The 24529-nt window shown below is 38.7% G+C and overlaps 1 protein-coding gene and 1 long non-coding RNA gene across 2 annotated transcripts in view; one reads left to right on the forward strand and one right to left on the reverse strand.

The window, feature by feature from the left end:
• Window positions 1–2923: 2923 nt before the first annotated feature.
• LOC122835891 lies at window positions 2924–6878 on the reverse strand. The gene is made up of 3 exons (XR_006371362.1): window positions 6775–6878; window positions 5758–5805; window positions 2924–3984 (listed from the first exon to the last, which is right to left on the reverse strand). It is a non-coding gene; the product is annotated as an uncharacterized LOC122835891 (long non-coding RNA).
• A 2108-nt stretch (window positions 6879–8986) lies between these two features.
• syt7a (synaptotagmin VIIa) overlaps window positions 8987–24529 on the forward strand; it is a 106158-nt gene continuing 90615 nt past the window's right edge. Inside the window, exon 1 of the mRNA XM_044125346.1 lies at window positions 8987–9239. Within this exon, the coding sequence (XP_043981281.1) occupies window positions 9206–9239 (34 nt within the window). The 5' untranslated portion in view covers window positions 8987–9205. The remainder of the gene's footprint in view (window positions 9240–24529) is intronic.

Consider the following 24529-nt stretch of genomic DNA (forward strand, 5'->3'; position numbering starts at 1 on the left):
GAGACTGTAGCAGTCTCCTTCAAGGAGTGTTAGAACACACACATACACACACGTTGGCATTGGTGGCTTGTATAGGGGTCTTCCTATATGTGCCAGTAACCACAGGTGAAGGTGCTGTGGGTGTTGATGCTCAGGTGGGGAGTTTTCCTTCTCCAGTGCTGAAGGTGGTGAGGTCTCTGGCTGTTCTGATGTGTTGCCCCATTCATTCCTCATCTGAGCTTCACTGGACCACTGGCCTCGAAACAAAGCTCATATGACCTTGACTACATTTTATATACACACAGAGCAGAGTCCTATTTTTACATTAGTATGTAATTGACCAGAGTGACATGGGGTGCTCTGATCTGCTAAATAAAGCAGCATAAAGTGAAGTTGTTTGGTGACTATCCTGTGTCAGGCTAATAAAACACTTCAGTTGATAAAAACTATGATTTTCTTGACAATTAAAAGAAAAATCACGCAGTGTTAAAAACAGTAACAGGTCAATTTATATTTTTCAACTGGGAGAATGTCATCATAGTAGCGAGCTCACACATCTGCACGCGCTCCAGACATGGAGGGAGAGTGCAGAAATGGCTGTTTTATTATAACGGTCCTCAACCTTAATTTTGACTGAAAAAACAGCTGCCGTGTGTTGTGCGACCCATTAAAAACAGCTTAGGTAAAGTTTAATTAGTGAAGTATCGAATCATCAAATCTGCACTAATGTGATTTGGGAGCTGTTGGACTCAAGATAATGGCTTCAAACTGTAAAATCGGCCACCAGTCAGTTAACGTTTAGCTACCTTAGCATAACTTTAGAACTAAGGAAAAGTTCACCAGTACATCATTATCATTACCCATTATTTTCCCCATTTATATTGCTGTGTAAACATTTTCGATACACCTCAAGATTCAAATTAAGTAAAACATTTAAGTTTTTCTGAAAAAAAAAGCCAATTCTTCAAGTCCACTTCATCCATAAAAAAGAGAAAGAAAGCACTCAACTATCTGCTTTTTTTTTTTTTTTTTACAGTTTTGTTAAGTTTTTTAACCGTCCTCAACTGTCCAAGTGTCCAACGGTGCGAAATGTGTATGAGCTTTAAACCCTTTGTTTTGTATTATTTTATTTTAAAGCATTTTAAACTTTTATTTCCCACCAGTTGGTTATTTTATTTTAGTTAACTATATACTTTAGATCATTATCAAATATTTCTATTAACACATAAGTGTCACTTTGTCTTAAAGTTGAAGTTTATGCCTCTGGCATAACTTTACATTTATGTGTATCCTATGCACATAAACTAAGGTGTATGTGATGCACATGAGATACACATGTGATCCCATGTTGAATTGGATCACATGAACAAAATACTTTATCACATGTGGAACATGGGAACCACATGTGACCCCATGTCAATTTCATGGGATTTTTTTGTAAGGGGACCCTCAGCATGATGCTACCTTGGTACTGTCAGGAATGTCACATTGACTCCACCAAGTATCTTTTTTAGTGTTGTGATAAAACTAATAATGAACTTCTGGAAAGGCCCTGATATCAATTCTACTAAAGATCTGAGTGATTCTTTTATGTGGGAACTTAACAAGTAAATAAGAACAATGATCAGATATCTAGAATTATGCCCGAAGCTTGTTGAAGGTCTTAGAAAACATCTAAGTGATTCAAGACATTTTGTCAAATATAAATAATAAAAAATAGAAAAAATCTACACTGTTTTCAAAACTGTAAAACTAGTTTTGTGATCAATTATTGTTCCAACCTGGAAAAGAGAAGAGCTGAAATGCATCATTAAAAGCCGAAGGTCAAACATTTCTGCTCTAAGTAAGTGAATGTAAAGTTCTGTCCAGAACCTGTATGCTGTGATTATGGTGAAATGGTCTGTTGTAGTGTTGTTGATATTACTACTCGATTGATTTTCAAACCTCATCCCTCCTCCTTCTCCCTCTTTAGATAGTTTTCATCAGTTTTCAGCTGAATCTCAAAATTCTTCTTACTTTCTTTTGTTTTGTCTTTTATTCAGCTGTGAATTGTTTCACCGACCTTGTGCATTCGGTTGTGTATGTGCGCGTGTGTGTCTGATAGTGTAGTGCTGTAGTTGAAGTGTAGTTGTTGGTGTGCTACGGATTCTTTTTTTCTCTCTCTCTGTTTACTCCCTCTGTGTGTTTTTTTTGTCACAATCCTCTGCCAGTATGAAAGTTGTGTGCAGAGAAACTTCTAAAAACACCAAATGTACTATTCGGAGTGTGTACAATCAAAGAAAGCACAAGGGATTTTTAGGTATAAGATAGCACATGTTTCTCTCTATATACTCCACAAGCTGATTTGGAGGACATGTAACAAACTGATTTATTTCTTTGAATCTGTTGCTATAAATTCCTATATAAAAAAAAACATATTTATCTGCAGTGCTAGTCAGAACTTTGCGTGCACTCATAACGGTATGTTCCAATTTATTGGATATTTTCTTTTTACAAATAATGGTAAATTATGTTTGTTTTGGGATGTTTGTCCTGTTGAAACACCAAAATGTGTTTAAATTTTAACCACCTGACCTGCAATAAGTTGTTACCCATAAATGCTGGAAAATCGGTTAAAAATGATCAGGAAAGAAGGTGAACTACTTGCAAATTATGCACCTTTATCTCTAATCAGATGTGTGGTTGAAATCTAAGTGTTGATTGTTTCAACAGACACATTAGAACAGATTTTTCAAAGTGATACAGCAGGTTATTGTTAAGTTTTTAGAAATCCTTCACTATAAATTTTGTTCGCAATGCTAATGTTGAAATCAAATAAACATTTAATGATGTTGATTTGACCATCTATCAACAAGTGTGGTCAAAAATCTAGCCAGAATCATGTCAGACTCTATACCAGCCATGTTGTCCAGGTGCAACTAGTAAAGAAAATGGGACTTGGATGTACATTTTTTGACCCTTTGGGGGCTAGAAAAAAAATCCATGATAAATTCAAACTTGCAACCCCATTTCTGTTTTTAAAATAATTTAAAGCTGTATAATTATTCCTCCATGTGTAAAGATTAGCTTCAATTAATCAGAAAGCGAACCCAAATTATCCAGAGTGTATGCAAACATCTGACCAGCACTGTGTATTTATCTGTCTGTAAACCTAGAGGGCTGAGACAAAGACCCACATGATAGTGTCCACTATGTTAGCTATAAGCAGTGAGCCACAAGATGTATATCGCCTACATAATCTATATGAATCAAATATAAGAATGTAACTTAGATATTATGAGATGTATCATTATTATTGTGAAGAGTTTATAATATTTTAATCTAAAGATTTGTGCTTTACACTTTCACTAAAAAATTCATGAGCCAGCTTACTGTTATGCAATAAGTAGCCACACACACTCGCGTGTTAAGAGAGGAGGCACTGAATACAACCAAGTAATCACAGCATCACACTCGCACACACACGCATACAGAGTATTATTATTGCACCCATGAAGCTCAGAGGCCGTTCAGACTCTGGGCTCACCTTGCAGCCCTTGTTCTCTTCCTCCAAGAGGAACTGTGCAATAAAGCACTTTAAAAAACAAGGACCCCTGCCTTCGATCTGCTAGGCGTCTCTATCACAGAGGCTGTTTGTGAGGTAGTGTGGTGAAAGGCACAGTTGTCTGTTAACATTTGTCTGCAATGCAATGGAAAAGAAAAAAAAATTTGTTCTGTGTCACAATTTACTGTTCAATAAACTGACTGTCCTTAAATTGCCTGTCGTAGTTGTCTGTCCTGAAGGTTGCGAGCCTTCCACTCATCACTGTATTTGCTTTCAAGGTCCAGCAGTTATTTGACAGAATACAAAAGAACTGACGGAGTGTGTTTGTCTGTAATAGTGCTGTGGAAACAGGAAGGGGAATGGTTTTGAAGAGATCAAGGACGACTGTGTGACTCCTCGAGGGCATCTGCAGTGGCTGCCTCGTAGCCACCAGGTGTCACTGTGGGACTGCGGTGGAGTTTCTGGAAAGAGAGTGAGCGTCACCATCAGGCACTACAGGTGTCTGTTCATTTTTAGGTGGTGTGACCTGTAAGTCACACCTTCTAGCTACTTTCTCTTATTTTTCTCTCTAAAATATGCAAACGTCTACACACTGGTGGCTTGAACACAAATGCCCTTCTTACCTGAGCTCCTTGTGCTTTCGCTTGATTAATTAAGCCTGTCTAAAAACTTAAAATATGCACAAAAATTTGCTTTCCACCTCATGTTTGGTTTTTGACTTAACAGATCTCATAAGAGGGGGTGCTCATTCATTTTTAATCCTGTTTTATTTATTTACCCAGCATTGGTTCATGGTGTTAGCTTTCAGAGTGCTATTTTGCACATCCCTGCAGCATTATTACATCATAGTACTTTCAAGTAACCCTGCATGCACACACACACATTCACACGCAAGCACACACCCTGAAGTCTCTCTGTGTGCTTCCTCATTTATGTTAGTCAGATTTCATATTGAGAGACACCTTTCGTCAGACCATCTACTCCAGTGTTTACTCGCTCACACACTAACACTCACCAGAGAGAAAGAAAGAGAGAGAGAGAGATTAGAGGAAGGCTCAACGAGACTTTGAAATCTGGAAATGAGCAGCAAGCCACTGTTCCTGTGCACACTCAAAATCCTTTTCATGTGTCATGACTTAAGCTTCCACCGTGAACTATTATTAGCCTTTTCTTGCTCTCGGTGGCAAGTGGAGGAGGAAGGGAGAGGCAGTTAAGTTGAGCTGAGTGATGGAGGAGAAGCAGGAAGCAAGAGGTCGAGAAACAGCAGAGAGACTGGAGGAAGTGAGGGGCTGGTGCTGATGTGTATATAGGTCACTAAATCAATGGGAATCAGATTTTTGAAGGTGTATTTATAGATACCAGTGGAGACAGATGCATCAGTGACAGGCACAATGTTGCTGGCAGCGAGGGGCTGGGCAGGAGGGGAGGATCTGGGAACTGAGTGCGGTCAAATTAGTCTGCTAAGAATTCTGCCCGACCAGCGGGGAAAGATGCTCAGCGGAGTGCAAATAGCACAGAGAGCTCGGTGCACGGCAGAGTATGATCAAATGGAAATCACTACAGGATGCTCGGGGTAAATGACTTTTTGGCTCTATTGATAAAATGCAGGGAAACTGTTCAAAGCATTTCCATCAACGGCGCTGATTTACTCATATCCTACTGAGTTTCTAATCTGCGATATCACATGAGCCCCATTATTGAATGGAATACCGGGCCTCTGTTTCGTGAGCTTCAGAGGGAAAAATGTGCAGATTTATGAGTCAAAGTGTCAGAAGTCATTTTGGGATCTCTACTGAGTATAATATTATAGATTTATTACACAGCATCTGTTTTAACAAGTGGCAAAAGTAGTGAGACATCCTTTTTGCAGAGGTTTTTAATAACTGTCATGCCTCATCCCATTTATTCTCTAATGCTCCATGTCTCTCTCTTGCTCTCTCCACCAAGAAGTTCCATTACAAATTGGTAATTTGCTCAGAGAACATGAAGGGAAAAAAATAATTAAAGAAATTGTTTTAAATTGCTTCCTATAACCGGCTTTTTCTGGGACTGTGTCAAGGTCAGGGGCAAATCAGTCCTCCTCCACTTCCAGAAGTCTGCCTGAGTGTGATGTAAGACCGCCTGTATACTGAGGGCTTAAATAGTCTGCATCTCATTCCTGTAGCTTATTCTTGGTGGAGGTGAAAACCAACTATTTCCCTTTGCACCAAAAAGTGATGGTCGACATAACTTACTTCCTTTCTGGGAGTTCCTGATCTGTTCACCTGCTTGCACCTGTGTTTCTGCATGCAGGAACAAAATTGTCATGAATATATAGAGAAGATAATACAAAATAAGAGATCGTAAGAAAATTTCTCTGATTTAACTATTTGTAGATATGTGTTTAAGTAAACGCTTTTTTTCCAGAAACTAGAGACAAGACAAATGACAAGAAAAAGATATTGAGTTTTCAGACAGACAAATCTAGTTCATATTCATTTTATAAACTAACTTATTAAATATTTTAACTCTAATACTTAAAAATTTATATTTGGTGGTATAACCAAGATTTTTAATCACATATTTCTTGCATGGTGGCAAGCACCAGATTGTTTGCTCATTTGAACATTTTGTACCTACTTAATGTTATTTCTCTCACTCCTACTGCTATTTCATACCTACACACTTAAAACACTGAATATCAATTTACTCTTCCAGTTGTTTTAATACATTAATTAATTATTGTGCACAATATTAATAAAAGTTACACAATACGTTTAATTTATTACATATTCTCTGAAAACATTTTGTTCCATTTCCATTTATTTTCATTGTAGTGTCTGGTGCCATATAATCATCTGAAATATGATGGATTTAGATCCCAGTCAAAACCAAACAAACTCAAATCAACCTCCTGCTGGTAGACGTTTCCTTACAGTAGACTATGGGTAAATTATATAAAACTACCATTAATTATCAAGTTGTTGATGACATTATAGCTCTTCTGGCACAAAAGTTCAAACAGCTCAGCAATGTTTTATGACTTATGACCATCCATCTTCCTCCTAATCCTAGTTTTCAAAAGGGGTTCAGTTCTTTTGGTGGGAGTGGGCATTGAAACAACCAATCCACCTTAGAGACGATGGCCACACCATACTATAACTGCCAGTATAAATCACATTTAGAAACAACAATTAAAGCTGACCAAAGTGCTGGAGAATGAAACCAAGGATCGACTGTGGTACCATCCGTCCTAGTGGTCTTTTACAAACCTCATTCTGGCTCTTCTTCATGTTGCATTGACAAAAGATTTGGCTTTCTAGCTTTACATAACTTGAAGAGTCTGTTTTCTCATTCGGCGCTTCATCTCAACTGCCATTTTTGTGACTGTGTAGGGCAACCTATGGTTGCTGGGTAACATCAGAGTGAGTAGCCGTTCATCCTGGTCAGTGAGGAGCTGTTATCTCCCTCTGTTGGTCTGCAGCTTTGTTGTCCCCAACTGTCTGTTTATTGACCATGTCTTAAATCTTAAAGACGGTTCCTCACAAACCAGATTCAAAGTATTCTTTTAAGTTCTTAAGTAGAATGATATGTGCATGTATTAGAATGTTACAGTCAGTGGAATTAATTTGTTGTTGTCCATATAGAGATGCTTATTTCTGAAAAAAATGTTTTGGTCTCTTACTTTTTTGCAGGGCGGCAGACAAAAAGAAGGAGTAAGTGCGTAACAGGGCTCCACATGAAACACAAACACAAGACGTCCCGAGGAGTTTTCTAACTGAACCATTAAAATTACTCAGTTTTTACTGTTGCAACAATAATCAAATGATACCATAGTGTAAACTCCATCCATGTTTTCACATGGATGTTTTACTTTATGACTACTTACATTTTTACTGAGCCACTGATGTAATGTATTTATTTGTTTTAAAATTTGTATTCAGTCTGCAGTTTTTAAAAAAACGTGTTAAAACATTTTGAGTTTTACAACACAAACACATTATTGTTCAACCATATAATATTTACATTGCATGCCCCCTCCTACCAGTTTCTCAATGCATGCTCAAACTCAGAACACCTGATATACAGGATTTTATTGTATGTTAGATGGGGAAAACACACACATGTGGTGTAATAATAATCCTGGATCTTCTTGCTGTGTGACAACATAACTGTTCTACCTTGTAGCCACTAGTGTCTTTAGTAATATCTTCCAGTTGTTATTTCCCTTTTGATTTACGTTGAAAATGCAAGATTTTTATTTGGAGTTTGAGCCCCTGCAGAGTGTTATGGGTAAAGAGCAGAAAACAAATAAACACACATTGCAAAAGTATCCTGTGTGTAAGAAAACAGGAAAAACGATTGTCAGAAAGGTAAATAGGACACAGAGCAAACAACCATGCACACATACACACGTTTTCATCAGCAGTCATCCAGTCTACTTTAATCTGAACTCTGAGGTGCTGCTGTCCATGGTGCTGAAAGGCCAAGCATAGTTTTAGTAATAACAGAAATTAGCTTTATTAGCAATTCATTAGATTTTAATATTTTAGGAGTGTATTAAAAAAATGAGCAGTAATGAACTGACTAAGGTTTTGTTTTCATTTGGTCCTTAAATAAAACTATAATATTCTCTTAAAAATGTTGAAAACGACTTCAAAATATCATAGGTCTTATTTTACAAGTGACAACTGCAGGGACATCTGAAAACAAAAAATTAATAATTTAATAGCCGAATTAACAAAAATTTGTTAGAATTAATGAAAAAAAAGTTAGAAAGGTTAAGTTAAATATGAAGCAATTTGTGTAAACCACTTTAATTTTCAATTAATTCCAGTAAATTCCTCCGATAGTCATTAAGAGTTTCCACTTAGAAATATTTTCCAAACCCACCACCTCCTGGAAAGCTAATACATTTATATGAAGTCTCTGGAAAGTTCTGAAAAGTTCACTAGACATTTTCCACTGCTTGTTATTCCAGCAGCAGGATTGTGGAATGACAGGAGGAAAAAACTAGTGAAACACATATACCTAAAACTTAACAGGTCATGAGACCATGGCTTCCAAATAACCAATGGAGAATTTATACAGGTGCAATTGGACATAGCTTTCTTTAACCACTCATGACGCCCTCCTAGGCTATGCTGCCCTGGGTGGTCGTCCATATCGTCAATGTCAAGAAACGCCCCCGGTTTTTAGAATTTTACTCATTCAAAGGATGCTTTCAAACACAAGTGAAGATATTTCAAATTAAGCTTGAACCAAATTAACAAGCTGCGACCCCAGGTTGCATTTAACATAACGCACAAAACAAAAACCCAACAATAACATTCAGCAGCAGCAGAGAAAGGGAGCACTGGAGACTTTACGCAGCTGCAAAAGTCACTCTCCCCATTTTGTCCTCTAAGTCACAGTACGGAGAGAGAAGGAGGCAGCGAGAGAGGAGAGAGGAGGAGAGAGGGAGGGAGTATAGTGAGAGTCTCGGACTGGTTAGCCTACCTATCCACTAGGAGGAGAGGAGAGGCAGCCGAGCAGCAGCAAAACAATAAACACCTACTACTACAAATCACATCGGCGGAGTTCACGGCACACGCAATCAAAAAGAAACAAAGAAGGAAACAAAGAAAGAAAAACAGGAGTAATACTAACAGACAACTGAAACAAAACGACATTGTGTTCGGCCGGGAGTGAAGTCACACAGCCATGTATCTGAACAGGGAAGAGGACAACAGCAAAGGTAAGGAGATCCTGTCAAGAACTGCCACTCTTCTGGGAGAGCGTCCTGACAGTTTCAAGGTGTTCCATTGCTTAACGCGCCTCCTCTGCTGGAGGTGACACCAAAAAAAAGGTGGGAATGTTCTGTCACACATCCTCCCCTTTAATGTGGCTCGTACTGGGAAGCCTCGTCCTTTCTGAGCGGACAGGGGATCTTGCTGAAAAGTGTGGGCTGTCATTATGTAATATCGGTGCAGTTAATTGCCTCCTAGGAGGATGCATATCTGTACGCCCGATCCTGTTTACTGCTTCTTTACTAAACCGATCAATTGTGAACCTGTTGTGGGCACATCCACTTTAGTCGTGCACGAATTTTGCATGTGTGCACCGGCTGGATTTGTGCGCTTATTTAATGTTGTGGACATTAAGGGTAACGTAGCACAAGGTCAAAGCCTTGAGCTGCAAAGAAAACCCCCGGTCTAAATAGGTTATTATCTTCCGCGCTCTGCAGCATCCTGCAACAAAAAAAAAAAAAAAAAAAAGGAAAAAAAGATACAAACGGAGTCGGCTGCAGCTTAATGCTTGTAAGGAGAGATAACCGTGCCGCAGCGAGAGGAGTAAAGAAGGGTACATAGGAGGAATATTTGAGTAATCTCTCCCACGTGTTTTTGAGGCGTGATTCCCCTCTCTCCACGGCTGCTCAGAAACGCACTCGTCTCTCGTCCCCTGCTGCTCCCCACGAAGCATAAATAACTCCCCCGGGCTGAGAGGTAACGCTAATTACCACCTAAATCTTCAGGTTGTACGGGAATAACACCTGCTGCTACTGGGGACCAGTCCAGGAGGTGAAGGAGGTGAGGGTGGTGAAAGAGGGCGCAAAAGGTGGAGTGGGAGGAGCCGTTTTTGTTCAGTTTCCCCCTGTGTGGTGTGAGATGTGATCTCACACGGACCACAACACCGTGGATACTGTATGGGGAAGTGTGAGAGGGAAGCAGCAGATCCGTGAGATGCTGATAGTGGTGGCAGCTCGAGACAAAAACAAGAAGATATACAGAACCAAGATTACAGCCCCAAACAATCCAGACAATCATTGACGTTTTCTGTTGTCTTTCTGTCTTTACTTTACAAGAACATAAAGGTAAAGACAATTACACTAAAGACAGTAAATACACTAATCCGTCACTTCTTAAGGTTCGAGACACGTTATAATTCTTCGCAACATAAATTTGACAAGCTGTCAGAATAATTGTCCTTATTGACACCATCACACATCTGCAGATTTGCTGTCTGTGCGTCCCGTTCTGTCACATCCCAGTGGTTATCCCAGTAGGATCTGGTGACTATGGAGACTACTGGAGTACAGTGAACTCATCGTCACATTCAAGATGTCAGTTTGAGAGGACTTGAGCTTTGTGACTCGGTGCATTATCCTGTTGCAGGCAGCCATCAGCACACTGTGTTCATAAAGGGATGGATTTGATCCACAATGATACTCAGGTAGCTTGTGACATTTAAACAGTGCTCAAACACTCATTGTCCCCAATATACCCCCAACACCAGATAGTCCTGTGCTTTTATGTTGTTTATACCTAATGCTTACCGTGGTATATGAATGCTGCAGCTGAAATCACAACTTATTGGACCAGGCTGTGTTTTTCTAACCCATTATTGTCCATTTGTGATGAGCCTCAGGTTCTTGTACTTAACAGACTGCAGTGACTCCAGATGTGCTCCTCTGGGGCATAAGCCTAATTTAAAAACACAACTTTTAAATTGTGAACATTGTTTTTGCTTTTGATCGGCTTTTACAAGTAAAAATTTTCACTGTTCTTCAAGCCTGTATGGTTTGCATTAAAAACCATACAGGTTGACCAGAATAGGGCTCATAGGAAATATCTAAACCTTTTAGTTTCAGTCGAATTGAGCAGTTGTAAAACTCGGGTGAGAAAGAAATATTTAAAAATCATTTATCCGATGCAGTGCTGCACTGTGGAGCAGATGGTTGCACTGTGTCCTTGCAGCAAGACAGTCCTGGATTTGAATCCCAGCCTGAGATCTGTATGCGAGTTCTCCCTGTGCATGGGTAGTTTCTCTCTGGGTACTCGGTTCATCCTGGACAAAGTCTACAGATATTCAGCTCCCCTCACTATTCTCTGTTGGGCCCACTTGTCCACCATATTGCAGCTGGAGGATAACACTGAAATGCAGTAAATCAAAACACCCAATCACAACTCCGTAGAAGGTTTTCATGATGCTGTCAGGGAGTGATGTTTATTTTAGTTTTCTTTAAAAGCACAGTCTCTGCTGAGTGCTTCACAATCCCAGTGGTGTTCTTCAACCAGGTGGGGTCATCAGAGATCTGCAGTTCTTGGAACTCAGTGTTATCAACTCTTTCTAATTCACGGTTGCTGAGGCTGCAGGTTGTGAGGTCAGGTTGTAACCTCTGGAAGTCGATAAAGATCTCCTTTTTTTGTTCATGTTGAACACCAGGTTGTTGCTTCTGCAAAGACTCTCTAGCTGTTTCACTTCCTTTACATATAATGACATTTGAAAACTTATGTTTGTGAGATGCATTTACTAAAAAAGGGGGGGCTTTTTTTAAATCAGTTCTGAAGCATTCAAAGAGCAAGAAAAGCATATCTGATTTCTGGTTAAGGAAAAACTGGCTAATTATTCTGTCTTAATCTTGTTAACAACTGACTCTATGCAATCTCTCTAAGCTGGTCTGATTACAAAAGTTAATAATGTAGTGACCTAAAGTAAGGTTAAGAGAAGTTTTGTTCAGACCAGCCGTATGGCACAACTCTGACATCCACATCCTAAAGTATCATTCGGGTGATAGACTTTGTGCTATCCTCATCAGTATGAGTCAAAATACCACAAAGGCTGTTGATAAATTAATTCTGCATTGAAGTTTTAGCTTAAATTAACAACATGTTGATGCTGCTACAATGATTTCTGTCTTCATGTCTGTGTTCATTCACAAGACTGAGAGTTGACACCTTAAACTCTATGGTCAAGGTTGCTATAGTTGCTTGTCAGGAGATAAATACATTCAGAGTTATTTCATGAGTTTGAGTATTGATTGTAATGGTAAAATCTTCTTCAGAACAGAGCAAGATTTATTTATCCTTGTTTCATTCAGAGTGAATGAAGCTGGAGACAATAGCTTCTCTTTGACTGACACATTCACAGTGTACTCCATAGCTGAGTGGGTTACATTACAATGGATGTATCTTTTACACACAGTCTTTTAGAAATGGAGTTGTTTCCACCTCATCAAACAATCTTTATTGACATCCACTGGTGGATTTGCAGCTAAAGCTGGAGGCAGCGTTTTTTTGTTTTTATAAATGTCAATGTTGCAATGTTGTCATTTTTAGTAAGTACATTAACTTAATTTCCTCTTTAATAAGTTGACTCTCTCTCTACTTTGTTACTCAGTTTTTTGGAGCAAACAACAAAGTTTGTTGACATTGTTGAATTGACATTATTAAAAATTTTAGCTGAAAAAAAGTCATTGTACCAACGCACCCCTAGAGTCTTTTCCGTCATTTAGGCTTGAAAAATGGCCAAGCTTATTTCTGGTTTCCTGCTTTCCAAAAACACTTTGTGAGAAAACAGCTGCAACTCTGTCTTCATTTCTCAGCTCGGTAGATATTTTCAAGTTTGTCATTTCCCTGTTTTTGAACATCTCATTTTGAGTAAAACAAATAAAACAGTCAAGGTTGTGGCCACAATGGAAGGCTTTATTGAACAAAATACTTGTTTTGTGACCTGGGTTGAGTTGAGTTGTTTTGAGGTTTTTTATTAATCTGTGTTCCTTAGTCTCTTTTGTTGTTTCTGTTCATTTAGTTAAGTCCTGCTTTGCTATACTAATTCATTTCTTGTTTCTAGTTGTTCCTTGTTATTCTATTTAATTGTTCCTTTAGGTTTAGTCATTCTTTAGTGACTAAAGATTTACTTCCCAGTCCCTGGGTACTTTCTCCCTTTCTCTCTCTCTTCTCCCTGCCTTCTGCTACAGTCAGCATCACACCTGCAATCAGTTAGCCAATCAGCTCAGCTCCATTGTTCCTCATTCGCTCTCTTCTGTCAGTACTTAAACACTTCTATTCCTCTTGCTCTTCGTTTCTTCCCCGTTTTCCACTGCTGGATTTTTTTCAGCCTTCAATTTACGGTTTTTGTTTTGCTCTGGTTCCCTGTGGTCCCTGTTATTTTTGTAAGTTTGTCCATCATTTTTCTCATTAAGCATTCTTCATTTACTTAACATTTTTGCCTTTCTGCATTCGGGTCCACCATCAAAACACACATCATGACAACTTGTGCTGTTTATGTTTTCCTTCTGGCAAGACAAAAATTATTGATTTCAGTTAAAGCTGCATTCAACTAGAATGGCACAATATCAGGGAAACATACTATCCCTAAAAACTGTGATGAAGATATTGATTATGATTAGCCCACTCTGTTTTTCTTTTCCTTCATTTCTTTTACTGTGTATTTGTAGTGACTGAGATGCTGAATCTCAGTCACTATACAAATACACAGTAAGTGTGGGCTAAGAAGACATGAAAAGATATTGCACAAACAATTTGGACTAAATGTGTGGGTAATTGTTATGCAGAATTTGCATGCATGACATGTGAAATATGATATCCTACCAACTATTTTTTTCTCCATGTTTTCATTTAGGACATGGATATTGGAATTAATTGTAATTTGATATATTGTATCTTTCTTAAAGCCTACAAATGCTTTTTTTTTTTTTTACATTCAAGTTTAATCGTTCATTTAACTTTATTTACCAATTCACAACAATTGACATCGCGGTACTTTTCATTTCAATTGACTCCAGTATACATCATGCCTTGTTCCCATGTATACATCATGCTGTTTGTTTGTTAAAGCTGATTTCTATTCATCAATGATCCCAAAAAATGTCAAATTTTAAGACATACTTCAGTGTTATTCAGACATAGTTTTGGGCAGTTTGTAATTTGCAGCCCGTCATGAACAGTACCTTTTCTTCTAGTTGAATATTTGAAATTTTTATTTATTAAATACGTTCTCCTAAAATCAACTGCAATGTGAAGGGATAGTGTGATTTGAAGGTGTTATGGTCAAGGAGCTGAGCACATATTATGGCCCATCGTTGGGCATTTAAAGGGCAGCCACATGTGTTTCCTCTTAAACTGTTATCCATGCAGCTCATATGCTTGCCAATTGCACGATGCAACCACAAGACCTCACTCAAACCTACAATATGACCCCATCAAGTTCTGGAAATGCTGTCGATAAATGCAGCCTCAACCATATTTCAAAACAGTGAAATAGTTCTTAAATCTAGCAGAGGCAGGAAGCCCTGAAGCAAATGCGAACTTTCGGTTAATTGGCTTGCGGTTGCTTACAAATGGTATTTATTTTGCCTGTCAATGTTTTCCTTTCTGGCTAAGTGGTATTGGACAAACAATTTAAAAATAGTGGGGGCCTCATTGATGCTTTCTGTGATGTCAACCACCCTGATGGAAAATCTTTATTAAACAAAACTGTCAAATCAAGACTTCTCAGACATAGATACAAGTTGTGAAGCTTAAAGAACTCACCTTAATAGTTCTTTACTGGGCTAAGTTAAATATGGAAAGCAACTTGATTGCACTTTGCAAGACAAACTTTACTTTGGCAAGAAATATCCTAGCATTTTAAAGTTGTGAGGTCCTGTGTCACATATTACAGCATGCTGTCCTCTCGGCTGCCTGAAACAGTCTGTGTCTGTTGACCTATTCCCTATTAAGGCTTACTGTCAGACACTTCTGCAACTGCCCGATCCTATTATTTTTTGTTGCTGGTACTAAACACGCCAGCTCTTTGCATAAAATCCTTCATGTGTACATACCCATCTCTGCTTTGCAAGTGTACCAAATTACCCTCCGTTTGTACTGTTCTTCCTTGATCCTTCAGCAGTTTTTGGCAGTAACTGTTGTATTTTTGGCCTTGCAAAGTGATTCTCTCTTTAAAACCGGCCAAGAACTTGGTTTACGTAAAACTTCAACTGAAGGATGAAGCAATTTTCAGATTTGCCTTTAACGAATTGTTGGCTCTGACGATTATTCGTTAAGTGATAAAACAGGTTGGTTTTTTGTGGACTATGAGGAGAACTCAGGGTTCCGGTGATGCCTTTACTTGGTTCACATTAGTAGGTATTTCCCTTGCTGTGCTGCTGTGTCCTTTGAATTCACGCTGTATTTCAAGGTGGATTGAAGGGAGAGGGAGAAAGGTCTACCACTGACATATTGAGGACAGAGGATTAGAGGGGAGTCTAGTCAAACAGGTTGGTCATATGTAAGCTTAAAAGTCTGACATGATGTGCTCCCTGAACATCGCTGTCCTTAGCAAAAACAGTAAATTACAGTTCGTGGAATGATGGGAATGAACAGAATATTGTGGCGTCCTATAATTTACTCAGTCTGATTGTGAAATGGATTATTTATACTCTTGAGAAAACATTCAGCAACTATGATGAGAATTATGTAGTCTGTTTTCAAAATGCTATTTTAAAATGTCCTGGTAGGAAAACTATTCAGGGCCGATCTTCTTTCTACCCTTACTTTCACCCATTGACCACTGAAGGCACTCACCAGTCCCCAGGTGATCCTGAAGGATTAAGTGGGTATGGAAAATTAAAAAATGAATGGGCCTAACTGGCCAAGATTTTATATGATCAAATCAATATTTACTGGAATTCAACAGCATAGGTCAGCTGTGCGCTGGTTTTCTGTGTTGCTTTCCACAATAGCCGGAGTTTTTCCATTTTAGCAACCCCCTGCGTGTGTGAAAGTGAGAGTGCAGGAAGCGCCACCGCCCCACACATAACCAGAGCTCTGTGCCTGATTGTGAAATGACTCCAATGCTGCCATCACAGGAAGGATTCTGGCAGCAGAAGGCTAATCTCCACCTGAACGGCAGTGGTATTTACTTGCCAAAATGCTGCAAGGTTAGAAATATTGGACTTTGTTTGATGGCTTTTAATGAACTGAGGTTTGTAGGTAAGCAACTTTAGCCTTTAATGTGTTTAACCACTGATGGAGTAAGGCTGGGTTTTAAAGAAAATCACAAGATATGGAGGCTGTGTTTTTTTTTCTGGTGACTTTTGTTTTACTCCAAAATAGAGTGCAATTTAGTGGAGTCAATACTGTTTCTATCTGAGAGCAACAACTCAAAGCAGAGAATCTTCTTTTTTGCATTTTTATCTTGTGCTAACAGAATTTGTGCATGGGGTAAATTTGCCTTAGCTTTATTTACTGTGTGGTCTTGCAATTGCAGCATATACAGCTTGAATATGATATGTTGTAACACCAACAGTTTCGCTATTGATTTAGGTTGATACTTTATTTGGTTTTGGGCCCGAGTCCAAACTTCTGGTCAAGGCCAGCAGTCTAAATGACTTATGTTTGGCATGCATGAGCTGTACTAGAGAGAGCAAGAGGTGGAATCTGTTTGTTTATTTTGGCATTTCTGACTTATGTGCAACTAGGAAAATATTATGCAGCAGATAGATGCTATAAGGAATACTTAATGTGAGCTGTCTGTTTTTTCTTTCTTTCTTTAGAAGAGACCCGAGGTTCCAGTGTTTCTGTGTTTTGCTCTATTTCTGTCCTCTAGAGAGTCATTGACTGAGCAATTGCTGCCATTATATTTGTATACTCTCATTATTTTTCTTTCCTGTGGAAAGTACTACTAGCTCAGTGACTATTTCTTTAACTGTGTTTCTTTCCTGCGCAACTACTTTATGCAGCTATTGTTGCCATTAACTCATTGTTTTGTTTCACATAGAAATTACTCATCATTGAAAAAGCTGTTCCTTCCATCCAGTGTGGTTGTTTAGTTGTCTCTCTAGCTGTGAATCATTGATGTAAATGTATCTTATATTAACACTGTGTACTCTGTTACAAAGAAAGTACTCCTGGCTAATGGAGTAGTAGTTGTGCTTCCGTCTTTAGCTATGTTTATGTATTTCTGTCCATAATAAAGTCACTAACATAATTTTAAATTGAACTGGTTTATAGCTGGATATGAGTTCGATCTGTTAGTTTATGTGACATCTGTTTTGAATCGGTGCTACATAAATAAACTGAACTAAAAAAAATAAAAGATGCATGTAGCAGTGTTAGTCTCTAATTGGCTTTAATAAATCCAGTTGAACATGCAGTATGTTTATACAGTCAAACCTGTGGATACGACAGGAACTTACTTCTTAATTAGAAGGTCTTCAATGCGCCCCGGGATTTTACACTATCTGCTTTCTGGTTTCTGTAAATTGATGGTGAGCATCAAAGGATTTTAACTGCAGAGAAAATGAAATATAAAATGGAGTGGATTTCTGGGGCATCTTTAACGTGGTATGAAGTATAAGTGTCAGCAGAAGACTGTGAGCTCCTACCCTCTTTGTTATTATTGCCCTGTAGAAATTGATGATGTCCCTCTACTTCATGGCTGTTTTACTAATGTGTGATGGGAAATTATTTGGGGGCAATTGCTCCAGCAGTGTTGTAACGTCCACGCCTCTTAGGGCAAGATGAATTGAAACAGAGCTGGATGGCAAGAGAAAAAGGTACTTGGCTTGGCAGCTGGGCTCAACAAGTCTCATTTTCTTTGATCAAAACTTTAAAGGAGGATTAGCTGAGATCTTAATTCATGACTCCCTGAATTAAATTCTTTACAGCACAAAGCAGCTGTGAGCCACGCTGTTGTCCTGTCAGCTTGCTGCATTGATATCAGATGCAAAGCCTGGATTAAACACAACACATTCACCCTTGTGCACATTAAAGCGGGGAACACAATCACAACAGAGACCGTTGGGTATAAAAGGAACATAAACTGGCACAGAAAAAACAAAAACCCGAAACATTTTGGCATTCAATGGATACTGTCATTTGATTTTACGTTTATCCACCTTGATTAAATGGCTAATGGCTCCAGTTAAGGTTGCAGATGTGTGCTGTGAGATAAAACCGCAGCGAAAATCTCAAGGAGTGTAAGAGTCAGAGGAACAGGCTGCAAAAGATTGCAATTAGATGCTTTTGTAGGAACACCTGTAATGAAACGTGGGTTTGAACCTGCTGTGTTTGTCGATCCCCCCTGGTGGAAACAGGAAGCCAGTCACCTGATTAGAGCAAAGTCTAACCAAAGTTTGAATCGAGTAAAAAGCACCGCACAAGAAAACTGAATTGCATTTGTAGCAAGTTCCGCTAGTTGCTATTGAAGAAGTGGAAGCCTTTTACACTCCTGTATGCTGGAATCAGTCATTAGATAAAGAAATTCATGTAGTACAATATCTTTCACTACTTTTCCGCGTTTCATTATGTAAAAACACAAATATCAATGGATTTTATTTAGATTTTCTGTCACAGACCAGATCTGAGTTGTGTAAAATTGATATTTTCTGTAATAAACACAATGTAGGATTTATTTTTACATTTCTTATAATTAAAAGCAGGAAAAGTGTGACCTACACCAAAGTTATAATCTATTGCAGTCTCTGCCTGCAGAGGTCACCTGATTAGCAAGTAGTCCACATGAGTGTAATTCAATCACTGTAGAAATTAATCTTTTCTGTGCATCATGTAAAAACGGTAAGGTTATGGGACAACTGCAAATACACCACGATACCTAAACCGTAATAGCCAGTTGAGGAAAGCGTTAGTTGGCAAGAATAAAGCAATCAGTGAAAGAAAGCCATAATAAGTCCTACTTGCAGTTTGGCACAAGATGCTCTGGGCAGATCAGGCCAGAATTAAACGTCCTGATCTGCATGCAAAACACAATGTTTGGCGGATAACTAATGCTACACATCATCCACAAAATACCGCTGCAGTGAATAGTGAGGGATCATCACTGTGTTACAAGCATTGCTCAGTTCTGAACAGAGCAATGCTTTTAAAGAGACTGCAAAGACTTGGCTAACCTGTCAGGAAGTCATTGACCCTGAAACCAAACTTGTACAACTAGAGCTGGAGACTTGAAATCTTGTTTAGAAATTCTCTACATAGAAAAAAATGGCAAAACCCTCATTATCTATGTAAAGCTGAGAGCAGAGAGATTTCGCATCAATCTTGCATCTGGAGATGCAGCAAAACAAGCTTATTTCAAGCATTGACCAGTGAAGGCTAAATGCACATCCAAATGCTAATTTTCATCTAAAAAAGTTTGAAAATATTTCCTTTTACTTCAGAATGACACACTACATTATGATAGACTAGCCCATAACCGTCCTCCAATAAAAACTAAACAAAACAAAATACAAAAATGATTTGCTGTTGTAACATATCAAAATGTGAAATAGTAGAAAGTAGCTTCCATCCTAATAGCAGACTTGTTGATACAGTCTCTTAGTGGTGGAGTTATTTTTATAGTATTCTCGCTCAGCTGACTCAAGGGGAAGATGAGGTCCTTCACTTCTCCTTTCTCTGCCATCTTCCATTCCCTTTCTGCTGTGAGTCTCAGGCTTGAGGAGAAAAAGGATCGCGGCAGTTAACATTAGTTAGCCACAGGAGGAGTGATAGACAGGAAAAGCTAGACGGGCGTACAATAGAGTAGGGGTAAACTGGGGGGAAAAAAGATGGAGAGAACAAGTGAGATGGGAGGACAGGATAAGCAAAGAACAAGCCCCGGAGTGCTAGCAAGTCAAGGTCACACAGAGGATAGGAGGCCCTGTGTTTGTGTGTGTGTGTGTCTGTGGGAGTGTGTGGAAAAGCAAAAGTGCAGTAATGGACGGCCGGTACAGGAATTAGCGACGGGCTGGTAACAGCCGACTGGTTTAGCTTGGGATGCGGAGGATGAGGGATAAAAGCAGCGAAAGCTGTAGAAACTTAATGACATACACAACCTTACTTAGAAAAAAAAATCAACATTTATTTTTAGAAAATGTAGTCAGCAGGAATATAAATGCACAACAAGACAATAGTTTTTTTCCTGACCAGGAAACACATACTGGCAAGCCAAACAACTCAAAAGACAGCTCGTGTCTCTCCTTCTTTCTACCAAAGATTGGATGACAAAAATCTTCAGTCTGGTTTATTTGTCTCAACTAGCCTAATTTTTGAAGCGCAATTTTGTTTACAGAGACTTCAGTATCCATTGTATTTATTGTTTTGATTGTTTTGTTTATTTATTTTGGATATCAAAATGGCTCCAGCATGAAATGCTTATTAGAAGTTGAAGTTTATTGATCTTTGAGAGCTTGTACTGTTATCATTTATCACAATGACTTCTGCAAAATTTGCTATGGTAACTGGCCTTGCTGTGGATATTGTTTTATCACCTTACCCTGCTTTATATGTCTCCACAGCTTCATCCCTTAACTGTCTGCTGTGTTCCTTGGTCTTAAAATCCTGTTAATTCACTGATGGTCTCTAACATTATGTCATTAGACTGAGATTAAATTAACATAGTCTCTAATTAATTAAACTAGTTACAGGGGGCTAAATACATATGTGTACTTTTCATTTATTTTCTACTTCACAGTTATACATGCTTTGTGCTAGTCTATGATATATGTTTACCATAATATACATTGAAGTGTGTTGTTGGATGTAAAAATGAAAACAGTTTCTTGGGATTTGAAGGTTGGTTTTGGAGGACAGTGTTTATATACACAGGAAACGATAGATAAAAGCTTTGTTTTTGCATATTTTCAGTGCCAATGGATGCTTCACATGTATCTCAATCCTTCTCTCCTGATATGATTTAATGTCTAACTCTCACTGTATTTGACTGGAATAAGAGGCAGCTGTGGTACATTTGTCCCGTTTATGGCTAAAGGATGTGCTTGTATGCTCAGTGAGTGTTTTCACGTCTAGCTCTCACAGTGTTTCTCTATTTTGCTCTCTATTCTTCACGTTGCCTTCAGTGACCTCCACTGTCTCATTGCAGGTGCAACTGTCAGTACGTGCCACATTAAAGTGACTGGGTTTTGAAAATGAATAGTTGTAGCTCCGGTTGTATGTCCCCCTCTTCTGTACCCTAAAAGCAAAGGAGGAAGAAGAAGAGGCTTCTAATCCCAACCTGAACTGAAACCCTGCTATTATTTTGTTTAGTGCCGGTGAAAGGCTTGGAGTTTGTTATTTTAGTAATATGTTTTTAATACACTTACTCATGCATGATACCACTTTAGAAGTAAAATCTCTGTCCCTTCAAACATATCAGCTTTGTTTATAGTTCACACCCAAGAGAGTTTATGCTTGTGAGCTGTTGCCATAGTGTTTTGGAGCACCAATGAAGTGATGCACAACATCGGAGGTTACTCTGGTGCTCTGACATATCTCTAAAGAGCATAAAGCAGCAAGTCATGACAGGGTATGATCCATCTGCATAGATGTCAGCCCATACTTGACCTGTGAGATCATGTCCAGCTCTTGCTGCTTTAAAGAAGCTTAAACCCTTGCTGCATAGATCTTAGGCATTTTCTTTTTTCCAGTACGTCAGTCTCGCCACTAATCCTTGCATTGAACCTCCCATGGTTACACAATCACATCCGGGTTTGTGATTGTGCTGGGCATCAGCCGGTTCATGATACCCGGCAAATTATCTGCAAATGTTCAGTGTGTGATTAATCTTCTAAACATAATGATTTCTTACATGTGTACAGTAGCAGTTTGTTAAGAAATGGTTCAGATCACCGAGTTTAATCAAGCAAATTCAAATAGACAGTGTTACTGAGAGAGCAGAGACACAAGGAGCACATGGAGCTGAATCCCTCCAAGGAAGTGCTTTTTAGTGTCTATTCAAGTGTCTATTGAAAATAGTAAAATTTACACTTGCATGTAAAAAATAGAACCATCTATTAAATATGCAGGTATTTCTGCAGACATGTTCACATTCCCCAATTTATTTCTTTTTGTTCTTGGAAAAATAAGAAATTGAATTACAGGCAAATACTTGAAATTAACTTTGTTTTACTCCTAACTAGAAGATATCAACAAGAAAGTTTGATTGAACTGAGGAAAAAGTTACGACAGCCTACCCTGCCCTTGCTTTTGTCTGCATCTTAGTGCACACCAAAGGAGGAAATGAACCAGACCTCATTTGAAAATGATTGAAATCCTTAGGTTCAAACTGCTTACAGCATGACATGGTAGCTTTTAGTTTTGGTGCATTAACTTAGTGGAAAAATATCATACTCATTTTAATTTCCAGAGTCATCCAATCACTGGTCAAGTTTGATCTGATTTTACTCACCAGCCAATTTCCCACTGCATCTCTAGAGTCATTCTTGGTGTGATTAGTTGTTTTCTGTTGTAAAGAATACATCATAGGAAATAACAACCAATAGTTATTGGCTGTGGGACCTCAGTCTAGGTTAATGTAAGAATGTCACAGAATCTCTCCAGCAGCACCCACCTGGACTCTTCCTCAGTTGTTATAAAAAGACATTAAAAATATTCAAACATTTTTACTAAAACACTGTTAGTGAAATCACAGCACCCCTGCTTATCAAAAAAGATTAAAAAAGATCAAAAATGTTTATCTGAACTCAAAGCAGCTCTTCACCCATGACTGGCTTCTTATATTTCTAATTCATCCAAGCTACCTAAAATATAACTTGCATGTGTTCATTGATATATATTACAGCATAACCATGATACAACTTTCAGTTATACAATAGTTTATGTTTATAACTTCCTAAAACTGAAAATATTTTAATGAGTGTCTGCACACCTCCCTCTTCTGCTCATTACCACCCGAAAACTGGACCACTACCTCTGTTCCAGTGGATCCTTCTTTGCTCTTGGACCTAAAAATGAGATTCTGGTCTGTTACCACACCTAATTAGCTCCCTTAAATCAACACAGTTGGTTAGAGGCTTTGGACGTTGCCCCAACGTGGCAGTTTAGCTGAGAACTATCTCCAAATGGGCATTCAGTCGAACTGGTTTTCAAAATAGTACCGGTAGGAATGGCTGTGATGTGACTTAGGTGAGTGCTTGGGCCTTGAAATGCACCAGTTAAAATAAATTGTAATGTACGTTTGAGTTAAATATCACCTGAATGCAAAATCTAGCAATTTCTTAATTTTTTTTGTTGAATCCAGAAATATTATTAAACCTGCGCAGCAGAGTTTTCTCCCTCTTTTTTATGTTATAGTCCTAATAGAATAATAAAAAAATCAGAATATGTTAGAATCATAATTTAAGGGTCAGAGTGAAGGAAGCTGGAAATGGGTATGAGCCAAGAAAAGTCTGATCAGAGCATCTCGTCCAATTAATACACCACAATTGAAGTTGCGATCCGGAGGGTATGAATCTGAACCGCTCACTGACAAAAGTAATGAGTGTTGATATATTCAGTGCAACATGTTTGCTTTGGTACACCGTGTTCCTTGACTTAGTTTGTATGTTGGTTGTTAGAGCATTAATTTCTCTGTTTGTGTGTGTAGCAGCAGCCTCTTAGTATTTAGCGGAAGAAAGAAAATAGTGTGATGCTGTGTGAGGCACCCTGTATTTGGCAAGGTACTCAGACTGACAGATTGGGCTATATGAGTGCCATCTCTTCGACTTGGCTGGCTGAGCCTTTCTCCCTCGTTCCTCTCTCCTGGCTTTCATTTCCTTATATCCCACTTCAGTGGTGATCAGCGAGGGAATGGACAATTTTTCCTTTCCCTTGGCTCATTCAGGTGTATATGTTTAGTCACACAACACTTTAAAAGGGAGGAACCAAATGCAGGCAAACAGGGAAGGTGAGGAACACAAGGTTAAAATTCAAGAGTCCTGCAAGTCAGGAAGGCAAAATCTAAAATCCAAGTAATAATCTAAAAATTTATTGAAGGACAAAATGAGACATGATCAGAAAAGAATACAAGAAAGACAAATATCCATAACATGACAAAGTCTTAAGCTGTTTAAATCAACCCCAGACATATACACAAACCCATAAACCATGACAAGAATCCCCCTCTATGGAGTTATTTCCTGTATAAATGTGGCCTTAATTAATGAGTGAACAGCCGTCCTGGCGTGTCTTCCCTGTGGTCGAGCCAGTGGGTTCGCTTCTGACTCTGTGAGGTTCAAGTGTCAGAGAATGCAGCTAGCACACGTGCCCTTGCTTTACTCTCTTCCATTAGCAGCTTGTGGATGTGCATCACAACTGAGTAGAAATTACACACAATATGTAGATGATGAGCCAGAGAGGTATTGTTCTGCAGCATCTGCTATGAATAGGGGTCGATGGAGTCATAGTTGTCTCTGTGTGGCTTGTTGTTGCAGATAATGAATGTTGTGAATTTGCTCACAACAGGTTTTCATCAGAAAATTTTACTAAATTT

Source organism: Gambusia affinis, linkage group LG08 (assembly GCF_019740435.1).
Source record: "Gambusia affinis linkage group LG08, SWU_Gaff_1.0, whole genome shotgun sequence".
In the NCBI taxonomy this organism is placed as follows: domain Eukaryota; kingdom Metazoa; phylum Chordata; class Actinopteri; order Cyprinodontiformes; family Poeciliidae; genus Gambusia; species Gambusia affinis.